This window comes from Callorhinchus milii, unplaced genomic scaffold, assembly GCF_018977255.1.
Source record: "Callorhinchus milii isolate IMCB2004 unplaced genomic scaffold, IMCB_Cmil_1.0 Scaffold11, whole genome shotgun sequence".
Lineage (NCBI taxonomy): Eukaryota > Metazoa > Chordata > Chondrichthyes > Chimaeriformes > Callorhinchidae > Callorhinchus > Callorhinchus milii.
The window spans coordinates 7,938,182-7,955,482 of record NW_024704752.1 but is presented as its reverse complement, the minus strand read 5'-3'; the positions used below and the strand labels follow the sequence as shown (position 1 = coordinate 7,955,482).

At 42.5% G+C, this 17,301-nt stretch overlaps 1 protein-coding gene across 1 annotated transcript in view; it reads left to right on the top strand.

Annotated features, from left to right (window-relative positions):
- Window positions 1-4,758: 4,758 nt before the first annotated feature.
- The window catches only part of nyap2a (neuronal tyrosine-phosphorylated phosphoinositide-3-kinase adaptor 2a), a 46,507-nt gene continuing 33,964 nt past the window's right edge, over window positions 4,759-17,301 (top strand). Inside the window, 2 exon segments of the mRNA XM_042339234.1 lie at window positions 4,759-4,862; window positions 8,762-9,003. Of these exon segments, the coding sequence (XP_042195168.1) occupies window positions 8,801-9,003 (203 nt within the window). The 5' untranslated portion in view covers window positions 4,759-4,862; window positions 8,762-8,800.

Genomic DNA, 17,301 nt, shown 5'->3' with positions numbered 1-17,301 from the left:
GATTTATCACAGATTTCATTTGCAAATTGATTGGCTAATTCCTTCCATCACCCCAAATCTTGCTTATGTTTATTTCAGCTCATGTCCCCCATTAGATAAAATCTGTGATGGCTGCCATTTCAGCAGATTGAATTGTCATATTTAGACCAGGCATGAAAAGTTAAATTGCACTTTTTTTCTCTCTGTGTCATTTTTTTAATGGAGAGCTACAACGGTGCAGGAGAGCTCTGTTGGTAAGGGATTGGGATCCTTTAAAGTGTGAATCGTGAAGACGTCAAGAAAACAGTAATGCCTCTTAGCAGAAGGGTCTTGGTTCAGTTGATTTGTCGATGTGTTGTATACAACTGGATAAGTAGCTGATCCTAATTGCAAAAGACTAGCATGTTCCAAAGAATTCAGCCACATCTGCTGCTACCCCTTTACTTTACTTCTTTCTCTGAAGCTTCCACCAATTTCCCAGATGACCACTTTTACCCTCAAGCTATTGGACAACATGAGGCCTTGTCACAACCTAACCCTGTGCTGGCCTCATGCAACTAAATAAGCCTAGAGAATGGATCGTACCTGGGACCTTCCTGCTCCTTATGGCTTTGTTTGACTGTGGACAGTAGCTTCCGTCAACTTTGCTTTTCTTATGAAAGTTGCACTCATGATGCTACAAAATGTATCTTTCACACACATACACACACATGCATGCACCAAAGATGTACAAGCAGTGTCTTAAGGGCAAAAAAAAGGAAGCAGATTGCTGCTCATCTCCTTCCTGTGCCGCATGAATGAATAAATAAGAGAAGAGAAAAAAGCTCATGTGCCTTCTCATTACAAATTGATTCACTCTCATTCTCTCAAGAATCAGCAATAATGCTTAGGTTCAATTCCTTGCAGTTGAGCCAGGCCAGCTCCAGCACATGGCTACTGTCAATGGATGCAGCTCTTAACATATGTGTTTGATTTAGGGAAGCCGGCCTGAAATAGGCCAGTTGACCATTACCAAAGAACGATAGTGACTTTATTTTTACAAGATGGAAACACGTACAGTTGTAAACATCATACTCAATATTGCAATGGGGCTACAAAGAAAAATGTTTTGGGGTCATAATGTTTTGAACCATCTTAACAGTGTGTTCTCAGATTGTTTAGAAACCTAGTTACTATACAGTAATCTCACTAGCATTCCCATGCTGGGAAACCCTACGAATGGGCATAATTAAACCCTTAATCCAGCATTTACTATCCTCATGTTGGAATACCAGGAAATAACTTTGTTAGCCAAATATTCAGTACCCGTTGGCCTTACAGTACCTCACCCTTTCTTTTTCTTCTCATTCTCACAGCAAGTACCTATTCAGACTGTTTTTCTAAGATAAGTGAAGGGCCAAGGCTTGTAGTGCAAGATATTACTGAAGTTAAATCAGCGTTAGTCAGAAGATAAGATCAATGAAGAAATATTGCAATGGAGCAAAATCTGGAGATGCAGTTAGAAACTGGAACAATCAGTTAATAAGAACATTTTAAAATAATCCATTTGATGTAGCACCTTATCATATTGTTGAGATGTCTTAAAGCTTCACAGAATTTTACTATGAAGTGTAGTGATTGTGTATTTGTAAGCGAAAAGACATTGGAATGTCACTGAGCCAGTACGGAACCGTAGTGTTTTCTTTGACCTTCAACTATCTTTTGAACCCCGCATCCATGACATGACCCATTCTACCTTTTCCCACCTCCGCAATATTGCCTGCCTCCGCCACTACCTCTCACTCCCTCAGGCTACTGAGATCCTCATCCATGCTTTCATTACTTCCAGGCTTGACTATGCAAACTCCCTGCTTGCTGGACTTCCCAACTCTTCCTTCCTCAACCTGCAGATTATGCTGAACTCTACACCTCATGTCCTGGCCGCAACTAAACTCTGTAAGCCAATCACCCCCATCCTCACCTGGATTCATTGGCTCCCCATCCCCCAGAGGACTGAGTTCAAGATCCTCATCCTCACTTTTAAAGCCCTCCACGGTCTTGCTCCTCCCTTCCTCCTAACCCTACCTGCAACCTCCTAAAACATTACCAACCTCTCAGCACTGTGGGCACTGTCCTGTTCCATGTCCCCTGCCCTACCTGCCATACCACCAGTGGTCATGCTCCACCATCTGGAATTCCATCCCAGAATCCCTCTGCTTCACCTTCTCCATTGGTTCCTTCATGGCCAGTCTCAGGATTCTCCTCTTTGACTGTGCCTTCGGTCATTCTCCCACCTCCATCACCCTTGCCCTCCATCCCTCTTGAATCCAACATCCAGCTCGGGTGCAAACCTTTCACTTTCCAACAGCTTGAAATGTCCTCCCAGTGTGAAAAACACTATATAAATGTAATTTGTTGTTGGAATTACAACTCTTGAACTGTGAGATAAATAGCTATACTATCTTCCAGTGGTGGTTGTGTTAGTCTGGTGAATTACCATTGTCTGGGCTCTCGGCCAGGGAACTTATGTGTAATGAATATGCCTATGATGGATGATGCCTATGGCTGGTACATTGACAAGAACTGCATTCCTCTGTATCGATGGATGGTGTTTTGTCTTGAACTGTACGTGCCTGTAAGAGAATTGAAGTGATGTCTATTATGCAGTGGATTGAACACTTCTAATAACTGAGCCCACAAATGAAGCTTTGCTATCCTTAATGCTGAAGGCATTTTGTACAGTGGACATTTATCTGGTATCAGTGATGTTGCATTTCTCTGCAGTTCTGTTGCTGATAGGTAGCAGCCACTCACAATAGTGTTGCGATGTAAATGCTCTTTCATGGGTACTAGTGCCCCATGAAAGATCTTTCTATGCATTGCTTTATGTAACTCTAGGTTTGTTACGATTGGGATTGGATGGAAACTGGCTGAGCTCAACTCATATTCAATAGCATATAAGCCTCCAACCTTAAAGCCAGTTGGCAGAGGAGACTTTCATCTCATCAGTCAGGTATGGGCTCAGATTCGCTGTGCTTACTACATGAAATTCACATTTGAAAGCATTAGCATGCAGTACTGTGGAAGGCTTGGTCAGACTCATGACCTTTGCTGACAATGTCCCACTTGACAAGTTCATCGCCTTGAACAAAAAGTTGGATGAGCTGTTGGGAGGCAAGGTCAATGCCAAGCAGATGTCAGACTCTTCACATATGAAGAAGGAGGGAAAAGCTGTTACAGATATTGTTACAAGCCTTGGTGGACAGTGTCCATGCTACTACCCAACAGCTCTGCTGAGCAAAAGCATCCTGTATATAATCCCCAGCAGAGGACTGTGGGACTAATAACTAGTGACAAAATACATAAAGCTGGGTAGTAAACTCAATAAATAATCCTTTCATTCAATACAGTGACTTTCACGTCAGGAAGACTTCTCAAAGTGCTTCACAAAATATACCATAGAGGGTAGTGACTGTGCATTGTGTGGGCAAAGTCGGCAGCCAATCTGCACAAGGTGATAATAATATAATAATAATTAGAGAAACTCCCTTCACACAAGCAAGTGAGTACGATGTGCATTCATTGCTGAAGTATAAATTCACAGTCATATTTTCTTCCTATGCTGAGCTGTTCTGCTTTTACACATCTCTGGCTAGACATGTTTTGCCGCCACAGATTATAGCTACTAAAAAATGAAATACTTTGCTTTTTAAAAAGAAAACATTGTGGCTTTTAAGAAAAAAAAATTACCCAGTGTGTTCCCAGGGGATAAGGCGACTGGCTTTCAATTGAACTAGCTGATATTTCAATAAAGCGCTCAGCTGCAACCACAGCCTAAAAGCCCTGCTTGAATGGCTTAATGGTAATTAACCTGGGAAAGAAACGTCGCAGAATTGGATGAAACGACGTGAAGTATTTGCAGAGCTGCTTTGACAAATGTGTGGCTGTTTGAGAGCAAGAAATGCCCCCCTCCCACCACACCCCATCCCATCCCAGCACCAGCCATCTGCACTGAATCCTGTACAGTCCAGTGCTGAGGCCAGTCTGGAGCTGCGGTGCTGTCCACGGTGCTGAAAGCTGAGAGCTGACAAGGAAGCCTTTTGGTTCTTTCTCGATGCTGGGAGAGAAAGTGTGATTTAAAAGGGATCGCTTGCATTGGAAGGGGAAAAGGGGATGGCTGGATTGGAAGGATGGGGGGAAAGGAGGTTGCATTATTCTGCTGTGGGCCGTGTGAGGCTTTGAAGAGACAGAGAGAGAGAGAGAGAAAGAGAAGGAGAGGAGAGAGAGAGAGAGAGAAAGAAATGATGATGATGTGAGATGCCGACTGCTGATTTTCAGCCACTGCTCATTTAGCAGAAACGCCACGTGATTGCTCTTACCTTTACCATTACAAGAGAGAAGGCAGAGTTACTGTGTGTGTGTGTAAGAGACAGAGAGAGACTAACTGCCTGTCTGGCTGGAGGAGGAGGAGGAGGGGGGGAGGAGGAGTGTTGCACATTGAGGCAGTTACCCAGTCTATTGCAACCTTCCCTCGTGCACTAATCACAGAGAGAGAGAGAGATGCCATGGGGACCAGAGGAGAGGACTGTGTACATGCTGTTTAGACAGTGGGCTCTAATGAGGAGCAGGACCCCTGGGAGCTGAAGTGCAAAGCAGAGTGTGCTTTTTTTTTCTTCTTCTTCCCCCCCCCCCCCCATCCTCTTCCCCTCCTCCCTCCTTCTCCCCCCACCCCCATCCCCCTCTCCTCTGCCTTCTCTCTGCCAGCACCAGACACCCATCCTTGCCTCCCTAAACCGATGGGCCCATCCAAACACAGCTCGGGGTGCTGGCATGTGGAGCGCACGGTGGGTAAACACTGGAAGATTGCGCGCAGATCGAAAGGGGACTTCCATTCCTGCGAGAAGGTAGGCTCCCTTTCCCTCTCCTCGCTGGCGAGTTGATTTGCGGCTCCAAAAAAAACGACCCTGAGGATCGTAAGCCTGGTCAGTGCTGCTCTTGAAAGGGGAGAGTGGGGTTGATATGGAGAGAGAGAGAGAGAGAGGGGGGGGGAGAGGGGGAGAGAGGGGAGGGGGCAGAAGGATATAATGCCACAAGATAGAAGCTGCTGAATTGAAGGAGGGAGGGAAGATCTCTCTATATTTGCAGGAAGCTAAGGAAGGATCTCCTGCCCTGTGCTTAGTAGAGCAAATTCTCATCCCTGTTTCCTGAGTCTGGCACCATCTTCAAATGGAGCTTTTGGTTGTGAGTGAGAAGGAGGGCGATTGCTTTCGGTGCTGTGTCTTTTAGCACAAGATTGTGAAAAGGATGAAAGAGCCTTCAGCCTTCCCATCACCAAGAGGCTTACAAGCAGGGTACCGTTTAACGCCCTCCTCCATGCATACATGCACATGCATACGCGCACATAAGGAAAATAGCATCTTTGCTCAATTCCAAGCTCACATGAGCAACAAAGACGCCAAGGACAGTCTCCTGTCTTGCCAATGCTTGATCAGAAAGCAAACGTGTTAGTCATTTTGTGTGTGTGTGTGTGTGTGTGTGGATGGCAGGAATTAATGAGACGTACAGCTTTTCGTGAAAACTGCAGTGAGCTTCAAGGAACGATTATGGAGTTGCAAAGTCTTGCAGTGCTGTGGCCAGGGTCAAGGAGATGAGAGGCAGCCAGACAGAGGGACAGAATCTGCCGAGTTTCACTGAGCTGATCGACCCAGTAAGGAGAAGAGAGTGCTTTCATTAAAAACTTAATCCATTTAAAATCAGCTTGCAGAGAGTGGTGTCAAAGTAACGTTTGGATGACCCTCTTCCCCCCCCCCACCCCATCCAATTAAGTAGGTTTTCTGGCATTTTTAAGATGTGTGTTCTTCTGAGGGGGAATAATAATAATCCTAGCATTTCATATAGTGCATTATCACGTCTTAGAGACGTCTCAAAGCGCTTCACGGAATATACTGTAAAGTGGATTGACTGCATATTTTGTGGAAGAAAATGTCGGCTATGTTTTAATTTTGTAGCATTTAACATCTAAAATAAATCTTTCCCCACCAAAAAAACTGTAACAAGGTCACTAATTTATAGCTGGTTCCAAAAATCCTGTGATTTGTTGTGGAGTGCGTGTGTGTGAGGGCAGGAGGTCTCATTTTCTAATGGCCCGGTATAATTCTCATTTTTGGGAATGTAACATGCAGAGAATCAAATTTGGCAGATGTGGACGTTAAAGGCTTGTGTACTATGAAACCCGAAGAGGCCTTGAGTGCTCAGAAGGTTAAATGGAATCATTCTTCCCTACTTACCCCAGTGACATTAACATATTTTCAAAACGGGCAAATCCCCCCCAAAAATAGAAAGTGTATTTCTCACTTCAAGCTATCACTGCACATTGACTTCAAAGGTCACATCTTTATTAATAAGGCAATATTTTATATTAATAATTAATTTTCTGCTGGAAGGATAGTGCATTTGTGCGGAGTTATTAATCATTTATGTTTATCATAGTATTGGCATCCAGCTTTGGACAAGTATGGTGCCAGCATTCCTACTGGTGTCCTTTGTAACTTTCTCAATCTGAAGCCCGGCCTATCTGGTAAATGGGATTATGGTTTGCGGTGCTGTTCAGCCCATCGCACATGTGCTCTGTCACTCACTGTGGAATCCATTTTGTTTCCAAAGTGTGATTTATTTCCCAACCGTTGTATACTAATGGGTCGAATATGCCAGGTTTCTGAGTTTGCCTACAATTGTTACAAGGAAAATACATGCAACAGGGTCATTTTTCTTCCTCAGAGCCCAATGCAGAGGCATTACATCCCAGAGCATGTGCAAAATTATACTAAACTCAGGTGCGACATGTTCGTATAGTATACATTCTGTCTCTATTTCCCCCGCTCTGCACATGCTTACACACAAACACACACATGGTTGTACACCCACGCATCCAAATGCAGACGTACATGCATGTGAAAAAGCATGCGCAAATACCATCGCACCACAGGTGTACATGCTGACATAGGAATGTGCACATATATAAACATGCATGCACGCACCGCACAAGCAGAAGAAAAATTAAATGTAGTACAGAGCAGAGTTGCCCTAGATGGAATCTGAATGGGCGTTTGCATCGTGTCTAATAGTGGGTGATGTGGGCAGACAAATCCAGCCCCAAGTTATTCTCCTAACTATGCTCACCTGCCACTTCTGATAATTATTTTTAAAAACATTAATATTGCAGCATTTCCAGTCTCACGTTCTGTGGTTAGTACCCCCAGCTGACTTCAGATGTTTTCAACACTTCTTCAGTTTTCTTCCATCCTTTCTCAAAGATATTGGCTCAATGCTGAGTCGAAGTGCCATGGTGTTATGTCCTTGATACCTTACCCAGGTGCCCATTCTTCAAATGGGAGTACTGATTCTTCCTTAGGAGGGAGTTAAGCAGGATCTCCTTGGAGCTACGATGGTTCGAAATTGACATGCTTGACAATGGGATGTCAGAATCAAGTCAATCCTCTATGGTAGTCTCAGCCAGACAGGTCCACAGGTCTCCACGGCACTGCTGATGACTGACCAGCCTGACTCAATTGGCAGGATTTGGAGGGGCAGACCAGTCATTGTGATTGAGGATCTTTCCCACTCGGCTCCTGTTAACACTATGATGCAAAACCTTAGCGGGTGGGGTGGTCCTAGCTGTACCAACAGTGGGAAGATTGTCCGACAGTGCTCTCAATAGCAAGCCACGTGTTTTATCTAGTTAAACCCCAGTGGTATTCCACATTTGCTCTGGGGTCCCCAAACCTTAGTCCTTGCCAACCTGTGCCTAATACTCTCTGGAGTTGTTAAGCAGGACATATCACAGCCAAGCTAAAATTGAAGCCTAAATTGAAATGTGTGCACCTTCCAACAAGAGTCCCTGAATTGGAGCAGAAAACCTGGCTGATTTTGTTATCCATTTCCTCAACCTTGGAACAATTTGTAACATGAACAAACTTACCACAAAGCAGGGACCCAACCTGGGACCTTCCTGGTCTCTACGGCTCAGTAACACATTGGGGAATGATTATCTAAGGACTCTTAGATTGTTTTTCTCTTTCAATTTGTAAACTAGGACAAATGGTATAATACAATAATAATAATCCTTGTTTTTGATATAGCGCCTATGTCATCAAAATGTCTCAAATGGCTTCACACGTAACTCTGTCTGGTTCCCATGGTTATCACTCCATGTTCTGACAATGAAAATGATATAAAGCAGAGTGCAAATTTGGATTGGACTTCTTTTAAACGAGTTTACCCTTGAGCTAGCTCTCTGGATTTCTGTATTACCCAGGATCACTGAACTATAATTGATTGTTGAAGATGCCTTGCTTTGAATGAGGTATTGAACTGTGTACCTTTTTTGGAGGTTGGGAATTGGGTGGACTTTGATGATGATGATGATGATGAGGATAATAATAATAATCCTTGCATTTGATATAGCGCTTTCACATATTCCAGATAACACCATGTAGCAGAAACTCTGAGCAATATTCCTCTCTCTTCCAAATCTATCAACATCCAATTAATAGAGATTGTTATTTGCCTATTAGTGGGCTATTACTGGCAGAGATTAGCCACTGCATTTGCCGACAATAAATAGTTGCTACACTTCAAAGTAGCTCATTGTGTGAAACACTGACAAATTTTGAGGTGATGAGGCACTATAGTAAATGCAAGTGTGATAATTGAAAAATGTTTTGGGTTAAATGATGATGACAGCTGCAATGGTGTTTTCAAATGTGTTTGCCATTTAATAGTCCTGCTCCTTTCTGCACGGCAGGAAGCAGTGCTCTTCCCATTTGCTGCGCTCTGAACAAAGATGACTTCGAAGCAGGAAGATGCAGCCCTAGCCAATTTCCTGCAGTTTATTGAAGACAAGGGATTGAGGGCCTACGATGCTCTGGTGATTCAGAACGCCTCAGACATTGCTCGGGAAAATGACCGTATGCGGAACGAAACAAACCTGGCTTACCTCAAAGAGAAAAGCGAGAGACGCCGTAGACAGGAGGAGGCAATAAAACGGTAAGTCCTAAATATCGAGCGCGCCACAAGAAGAAATAGATAATAATAATAATCCTTCCATTTGATATAGTGCATTATCACGTCTTAGAGACGTCTCAAAGCACTTCACAGAATATATTGTAAAGTGGATTGACTGTGTGTTTTGTGGGTAAAATGCTGCAACCAATTGCGCACAGCAGCGACCCACAAATATATATATATATATTTGGATATGAGAACATTGCACGCCCCATAATGTCTATGGGATGTAAAGTTCCAAATTTGTGTCTTGTGAATATGCTGCACATCCCGAGTGCTCAGACGCTCTTATAATTTTAAATTTGCATTCCTAGCTCTACTCGGAGCCAAACTTGAAGCATCCCCAGCCAAGCCTGGGTCGGTCTAGGAATTTTCCTAAAAAATTTAATTTTGTGGATTCACAGACCCCATAAATAGAGCCAATCTATAAGTCTTGCCAAAAGACCACTGATTACAGCATCTCTCATATATTGTAAAAGTCCAGGTGGCCTACATTAGATCAGTTTGATACAGAATCCCATGAGACCAGTGGTGGCTTAGCAGTGCTGCTTTGCAAAGATCTGCATGGTACAGAGTCATTATACATATAGGGCATAACACCCCTGTCACACAAGCGAATTACAAATTTATTTAAAAATGAGTTTGAACCAGTCTCAACCCAGCTCCTAGTAGACAGAAGCTCACAGCACATAGCTTCCTTCAGGGAGGCAATCTCACTTAGAGGGCACAGAATGGCTGGTGTTGAAGATGAAAAATGCCACACTAGTAGGATAGGATGTGTTGTTCTGAGTGGTGCAGAGGGACGGTGGAGCATGCTTGGAGGTGCCCCTTGGATGAAACATTTAACCATGGTCCTGTCTGCCTGTTCAGGTGCATGTTAAAGATGCCATGGCACTATTTGAGAAAGGGAAAGCAGTTTCTCCTTTGGTCCAGGCCAACAATCCCCAAGGTAATTTATCAGTCATTCATGGCTGTTTGTGGGACATTGCTCTTTGAAAATTGTCTTCCAAATACACATTACTTTATTCTGCACTTTACAGCAATTCCTGTGAAGCGCTTAGAGATGTCCTTGTGAAAGCTCTACATAAATGCAAAGGCAATGCAATTGTTGATTATTATTTCCCAGTAATAACATCCTTCACCCACATGAGTAATTCTGATGGCGGGAACATCAGCTTTGATTCCTAATTCCTCCCAAAAATTCTCTCCAAAAAACTTAATGACTGACAAAATATAATGACTGACAAATCTCTCCAATATAATGTATGCTCTGGCATTTCTCACACAATAGGAATAGGATAGCTGACTAGTGTGACACTCTGACACTTCTCCTGCTGTTCAGAGCAGACATTGGACCGGTTGATCTTTTGTCTGCCTCAAGAGAATATTTTATTGGAATCTTAAATGTTTTTATTAAGTGTCTAATTACAGGTATGATGGGGTTAGAAGTTAACAGTGTCACTATGGTAATGTGTAAAAGTTAGAGATTATAAGTACCTGGTGCTGTCATGAGAATGGAGGAAAGCTCACTGGAAATGGGGATAGTTTGAAGATTTGGTGGTGCGGGTTGCATATCGTCTTTCAACTTTGGGATCTGGATTCAGATTCAGCCCAGACTGATGCAATGAAAGTCTCCTCTTTCTGCTGGCTACAAGGGCATCTCTCTGAGTTGATTGTACCGCAGTCTTAACTCAGGTACGAATGATTGCAAATAACAAATAATCTCACTCCAATGACATCGGGTCTGGGAAATGGAAAGCACTAGTGGAATAGGATATGCTCTTCTGAAATTGGGAGATAAGGCACATTGTTTGGGATACAGTGGAGTGAGCTTCACTCTATATCTAACCATGGTGTACCTGGCCTAGAATATACTTGTTGCTGATACTTCTTAGGGAAATATTCCTACTGGGTTTACATTTACTTTATTCAAGTAGTATTTCAGAGTATGCAGAATTTAGCTAATTTTTTAATTTAGTTTTAACTTTCAAGCCCAATTCTTGTAATTCTTAAAAAATAGAAAATCAGCTTAAAAATTAAACACTGTATTTAAAATTTGACAAAAGCTGGACGCTCTTAAACATGATACATTATACATTTATTTAGCGCCTTTCACGCCGGGAGGGCGTCTCAAAGCATTTGATTGCTTAAACGCTGTTAATAATAATAATAATTCTTGCATTTGATATAGCGCTTTTCACGTCTTCTAGACATCCCAAAGCACTTCACAGAATGTACATTTGTGGGCGAACGCGGCAGCCAATTGCACACAGCAATGTCCCACAAACAGTCATGGATTGAAAATGACCAATTTATTATTGTTTTTTTTGGAGGGATTATTATTATTAATAGAGTAAATCTAGACTCGGTTGGACTTTGTAACCATGGATGCCTGAAATGGCAGTGTGTTCTATTTCTCCACTGCTGAGTCCCTGGGTGAGCTCAGATTTTACTGAAAAATATATTAAAAAGAGAAGAAAATGCTGATTTTTTTTGAGGCAAGTGTGAGCTGTTTGGCTTAAAAATTGGCAGAGATTGCACATTCTAATTTGGAAATATTTGACAAAGGACCAGCAATGACAGAACAATAACAGGCCAAACACAAGGTTGAGAAAGGGATCATGCAGAATGATCATCTATGAATAAGGCACTGGTGCTCAAAATATAGCTCGGGGACCATTTATATCCTACCTTCCCTTCCCTCGGGAGCCCTGCTGCTCTATGTATTTTTCCACCTCCAGACTTGGCCCCCAAGACTCGCTAGGATTCAGTGCTGTTCCCTTTCCTGTCCAGGGAGAGAAAGCAGAAGAATGCAGTTAATAGACAGGCTATAACAGTAACCATAGAGCAAGTTCAAGGGCTCTCTTAAATATATAGGGCCTATGTTTTTTATTATCTCCACCAAATTACCTCTATAATTCATCACCACAGACTGTCCTGCTAGAATGAAAACATTGTTACAAGACTGTTACCTAAAAATATCTATCTTTAGCTATTGCGTGTGAGCGAGACCATTGTGTGTATGATACAGGGTGTTGGAAATATCACTCAGAATGGTTCTTAAACAAATATTGTGCGTCAGACTGGCTCGGTTGGTAGTACTTTTGCCTCCAAGTGGATCCAAGTCCGCCGTTATGGCACTCATACAGTCATTCCAAAGCAAATATAAGGATTAGTAGTGGCTGGGGTTTTAGTCCTTGATAAAATGTTAATAAAAAACACGAGGCTAAAGGAATATTTAACTCTGCGGTTTGGTTCACCCGTCCTGTTCAAAACTGCCCATATATTACCCTTAATTGGTAATTTCTCAGTAAAATCAAAAGGATGAATGCGTTGGAAATAAAAAATATTTCATATATGTAATGAGTAGCTTTATTTTAGGGGGAGTGGAGTGAAATAGAGACCCAGGGAGGGAACATTTCGCTCCCTTCCTAAATATAGCGAATCCTTGATGTGTGATGGACACATGTTTTACAAATACAGTAACACCAATGACATTCTACATAAAATGATAAAATATTCAGCTTCAATGCAGTTATTTTTAAAAAGCACCCGATAAATCCATTAACCTTTAGCACATGTAGCAGAGTAGCAAGTCAGCAAGCAGCGACACTTAGGAAAAAGTCAACACTCCTAGAAAGTTCCCCGAAGGGTGTAATCATCGTGGTCAGACAGAATCCCAGGACCTTATCTCTGGCCTATGTCTCTAATCCCAAATGCACAACTGGAGCAGTTCCCATGATCCCCTATTATTGAGCTCCCTCGGTGGGTATCCAGCTGGCAAGTTCCTTCTTGTCACAAACAGTTTTGATTTCAATGTTACAAACCTCCCACATTATCATTCTTCTCTTATTCCAGCGAGCATTGTTAAAGCAATTCATAGAAATATCAAGCACAAAAAAGGCCATTGTGATCTTTCCGCTAACTATGTCAAGTCTAACAATCCCGAGCAGCTTCTTGCTCGAGGGCCGGTATCCACATGGTGAGCAAAGGGAGCATCTCTGCTTCCAACTCTGCTGCATTTGACCCAGGAGCACTTGATGCTGAGGCTGGGGGGACTGAAATGGAGAAGTGTTTGAATTCCCGGCAAGTCTTATTAATTTTTGATGAGCACAAAATTCCTGGGGAATACAAGCTAATCAAGACAAAAATAGCATCACTGGCACAAGCCACCAATTGTTCCTGGGATGTGCGGTTACGATCCTTATATTGACGTTCGGAGGCATGGCAGGACCAGTTACAGCCTTATTGTTGTGACGATACTGATTGTGAGATTTACCCTTCCTTTAACCATTACCACATGACACCAATAGATCAACATAACATTGGCCTGAAGTAAAAGATGGGGCAGCAAGGAAACATAGACAGCACTTCATAGCCTGGTTCCCATGGAATTACACAGGGGAATAGTTGGAGTGGGTAGGATGCTGGTCATGAACTTGACCTTGACTGACCACCCAGAAAACAATACCTCAATCTTGCACATGCTATGAAATGTTATCATTCTGACTGTAGAGCTGACTGCTCCACTACAAAGCAATATATAAAAATATACAAAACAATTTTTTTTAATAGAAGACATTCAGAAAAAAATGTGTACAATCAGGCCATTTCACAGCCATAATTAAAACTTGGTAGTCGTGAAAAGATTCACATACTTTGCATTGTTGGTTTAATTTAATTCACCCAGAATTGGACTGGAGTAAGATTCTTAATAATTACTTGACGTCTCATCATTTTACTCAGTTTAAAAAAAACTTCCGCAAATTACCAGCACCAATCAAATGTCAATTTAGTTTTAGAGCACCATAAAAATATCCCAAGTATTTATAAATTCTGCACACTCCTGCTTTCTCCTTCTGCTGAATGATAGAGCACTAGCTGTCAACCTAGTTATAAGAATCATAACAGAAAAATCTGTACTAACTCATTAATCAAAAGCTCTTATGATCACAAATGAATGTCTGCAGCTGCGATATATTGCATTACCGTAATTATCTTAAATGAGTAGATCTGTTCTTTTCTGCTTCTCAATATCAAACAGAACTTGGCTTAATACACCATCACTTCCTCAATGACACAGTGGTTAAATGCGGTTAAATGCTTCGCACCGGTAGCTATAGAAATGGTAACTATATAGAAGCCAGAAAGATGAAAGGATCAAACCACATTCTGTGGAAATTAGCTGATTTCACTCAGGACAATGTAGAGGGCTAAAATTGACTTTACTATCCCCGGATTATGGGAAAGGAAGGGGAAATCAGACAAGGTTTGCCCCATCTGGTGTACATGTGCAGATGTGGGTGAAGACAGCATGAGCTGTAGCTTGACTAGTCCATTGACTCTTACTGTCTAATCCTGTACACTCCCAGTATCAAGTGCTTTTTTCTGGTTAACCAGTAAAATTATTCCAAAAATGAATGGTTTTCTTTGGAGTCCCCCAGTTTGATTACTGAGCAGGGTGAAGCCTTATGCAAGTTTCTTTACTCCACTCGCCTCTACTTCCCTACAAGTGAGTAGGAACCCGGTTGTTACTTGATTGGCTGATCGCTTTCCTGGGGTAACAATTCCTCCAAAAAAGATTGGTCACTCAATCCACAACTGTTTTGGGGACACTGCTGTGCACAAGTGGCTGCCACGTTTCACCCACAAAATACAGTCAATTCACTTTACCGTATAATCTGTGAAGCGCTTCGAGACATCTCAACGACATGATAAGGCGTTATATCAAATGCAAGGATTATTGTTATAAATATGAATGGTTTTCTTGATCTTGAGTTTGTGTCATTTGAATTCACGGCTCAAATTTATCTATTGATAGCAAGCAGACACGTATGTAAGATTTTTTGTGAAGTTCTCTATAACACGTATGGTTTGGATGGAATAGAAGTCTGATATACATTCCCTTGAGAAATCATATGACAGGTTTGCTGCGCTACATTTCACTGTCGCCGAGATCCACCAAGACAGAAAGAAGCCCTGTCAACTTTAGGCGGCTTCTAATTATCTCTTCAAACGCTGCGCTGCTGGATTGGTTTAGGACCCCTGTATAATTTTTCGAGAATACAGCAACAAGCTTAAAAATTCCAGTTTCAGTTTCACTGTAAGTGCTGTCTAATCGGAATTTTTTTTTAGAAAAACCTGCTACAGACTCGAAGCCAGCTTTAGACTTAGATATGTCGACTATGATATCAGGGCTCGGTATACAGATAGTGTGTGGGAACAAGCCCAACGATCAGGGCTTGTGTCCCACACATCCTGTAGTGTCAGGGCTAACCTCTTTAGTAACCAGAGAGCTTATGTAAGAGAGGTTTCAGAGCACCTCTGCTTGCCTTGGTTGGCTATTTTAGATATGTTTCTTATACAGTAGTGTTGGGATGTATTTGGGTGATGTATGGGGGGGTGGGGTGGAGGGGTAAGATTCTGGATTTTAAACCTGGAAGAAAATAATGTGAAGTAATCACTTTAATGAGAAAAGGCACTCTCCCCTGACTGGGATTCTAATATGCTGGCTGCTTTCCCTGGGAATATAGCAAAGTAGATCATAAAATAACAATTCTCATTATTATGATGAGATTAGAGGATTGCTAAATTGGACTTCATGCATCATATTGCAATACAGGTACACAGTCTAATGATACATAATGATGTTGTGTGGAAATTAGCACGTGGGTGAGGAATGATCACAAGGAACATATCATGCGGAGGTGTTCGGACTAGATTGTAAGACACAAGAGCAAAATGGAGCGGTTTATTGTTATTGACCACCGAAACAGGTTATTTTCATTTTTAATCACTCCCAAATACACGTTATGTAAAATTTCTCTTCTCCCACTGCTGAAAGAATTGACTCATTCTGACAATAATACAGGCACCAGCCACTTTCCGGTGCATTTCATGCCCCACTGAGTGCCCATTCTTCATGAGCGATGCTAGGCAGCAAGTGTTGGCAGGTTATTTGAAACAGAATTTGTTCCCACCCACTGTACACATACTCAGCGGATATGGATGTTAAGGCCAATTATGATGCACAACCCAGGGGTTGTAGTTGTTGCTTTTATAGTCTGTTTGGCTAAATTACCCACTGGGCAGTGCCTTTAACAACAGAGCCACTAGGGTAGTGGGTCACACCTATTTGTTAATGAATCAAACTCTTCAAGATGAAAGATCACATCTGATTTATTACATTGTTATCTGTGGAGAGTGGGAGGATGGTTTTGCAATTGTGGATGTCAGGGGAAGACATTGATAGCTAGGATTCATTGTTAACTTCAGCAACAACAACAACAGATTACATTTGTGTAGTGCCTTTCATGTCTGGAGGACATCCTACGGCACTGGACAGTCAGGGATTTGGACCCGAGCAGGGGGTTGGGATCAGGAGGGATGGAATCAGGATGGGTGAACGGTAGGGAGGGTAGGGGTGGGAGTGTGGCCGAAGACACGGTCAAAAAGTAGGATCTTGAGACTTGCCTTGAAGGAGGCAAAGGATGGAGCAAGGCAAAGGGACTGTGGGATTGAATTCCAAAGGGTGGGGGCATAGAGTCCTGTAGCTCAGTGGTTACAGCACTCGCTTTGCAAGCGAAAGAACTGAGTTCAATTCCAGGCAGGACGAAACCTTGGGCAAGTTTCCTTACTCCACACAGAGCCTAATAATAATCCCTCCAAAACCAAAAACAATAAAAAATTGGTCATTTTCAATCTACGACTGTTTGTGGGACATTGCTGTGCTCAATTGGCTGCCGCGTTCACCCACAAATATACAGTCAATTCACTTTACAGTGTGTTCTGTGAAGCGCTTTGGGATGTCCTCCCGACGTGAAAAGCGCTATATCAAATGCAAGGATTATTATTATTATTATAGAGGCTGAAGGCCCAACCGCCGATGGTGAGGAGGGTGGAGCAGGCCCAGCCTACTGAGTGGAGGGAGAGGACGGGTTGATAAGGCGTTTGCAAGTCACAGAGATAGGAAGGAGCAAGGCGGTGAAGGGCTTTGAAGGTGAGGACGAGGATTTTGAACTCTATCCTCTGAAGCATGGGGAGCCAGTGGAGCCGGGCGAGGCTGGGGGTGATAGGGTCACGGAGCCTGGTGCGAGAGAGGACATGAGCTTCAGAGTTCTGGATGGTCTGCAGCTTGTGGAGGGAAGAGTTGGGAGGCCAACAATAATAATTATATAATAATCCTTGCATTTGATATAGCGCTTTTCACATCTTCTAGACATCTCAAAGCGCTTCACAGAATAGACTGTAATGTGAACTGACTGTATACTTGTGGGCGAA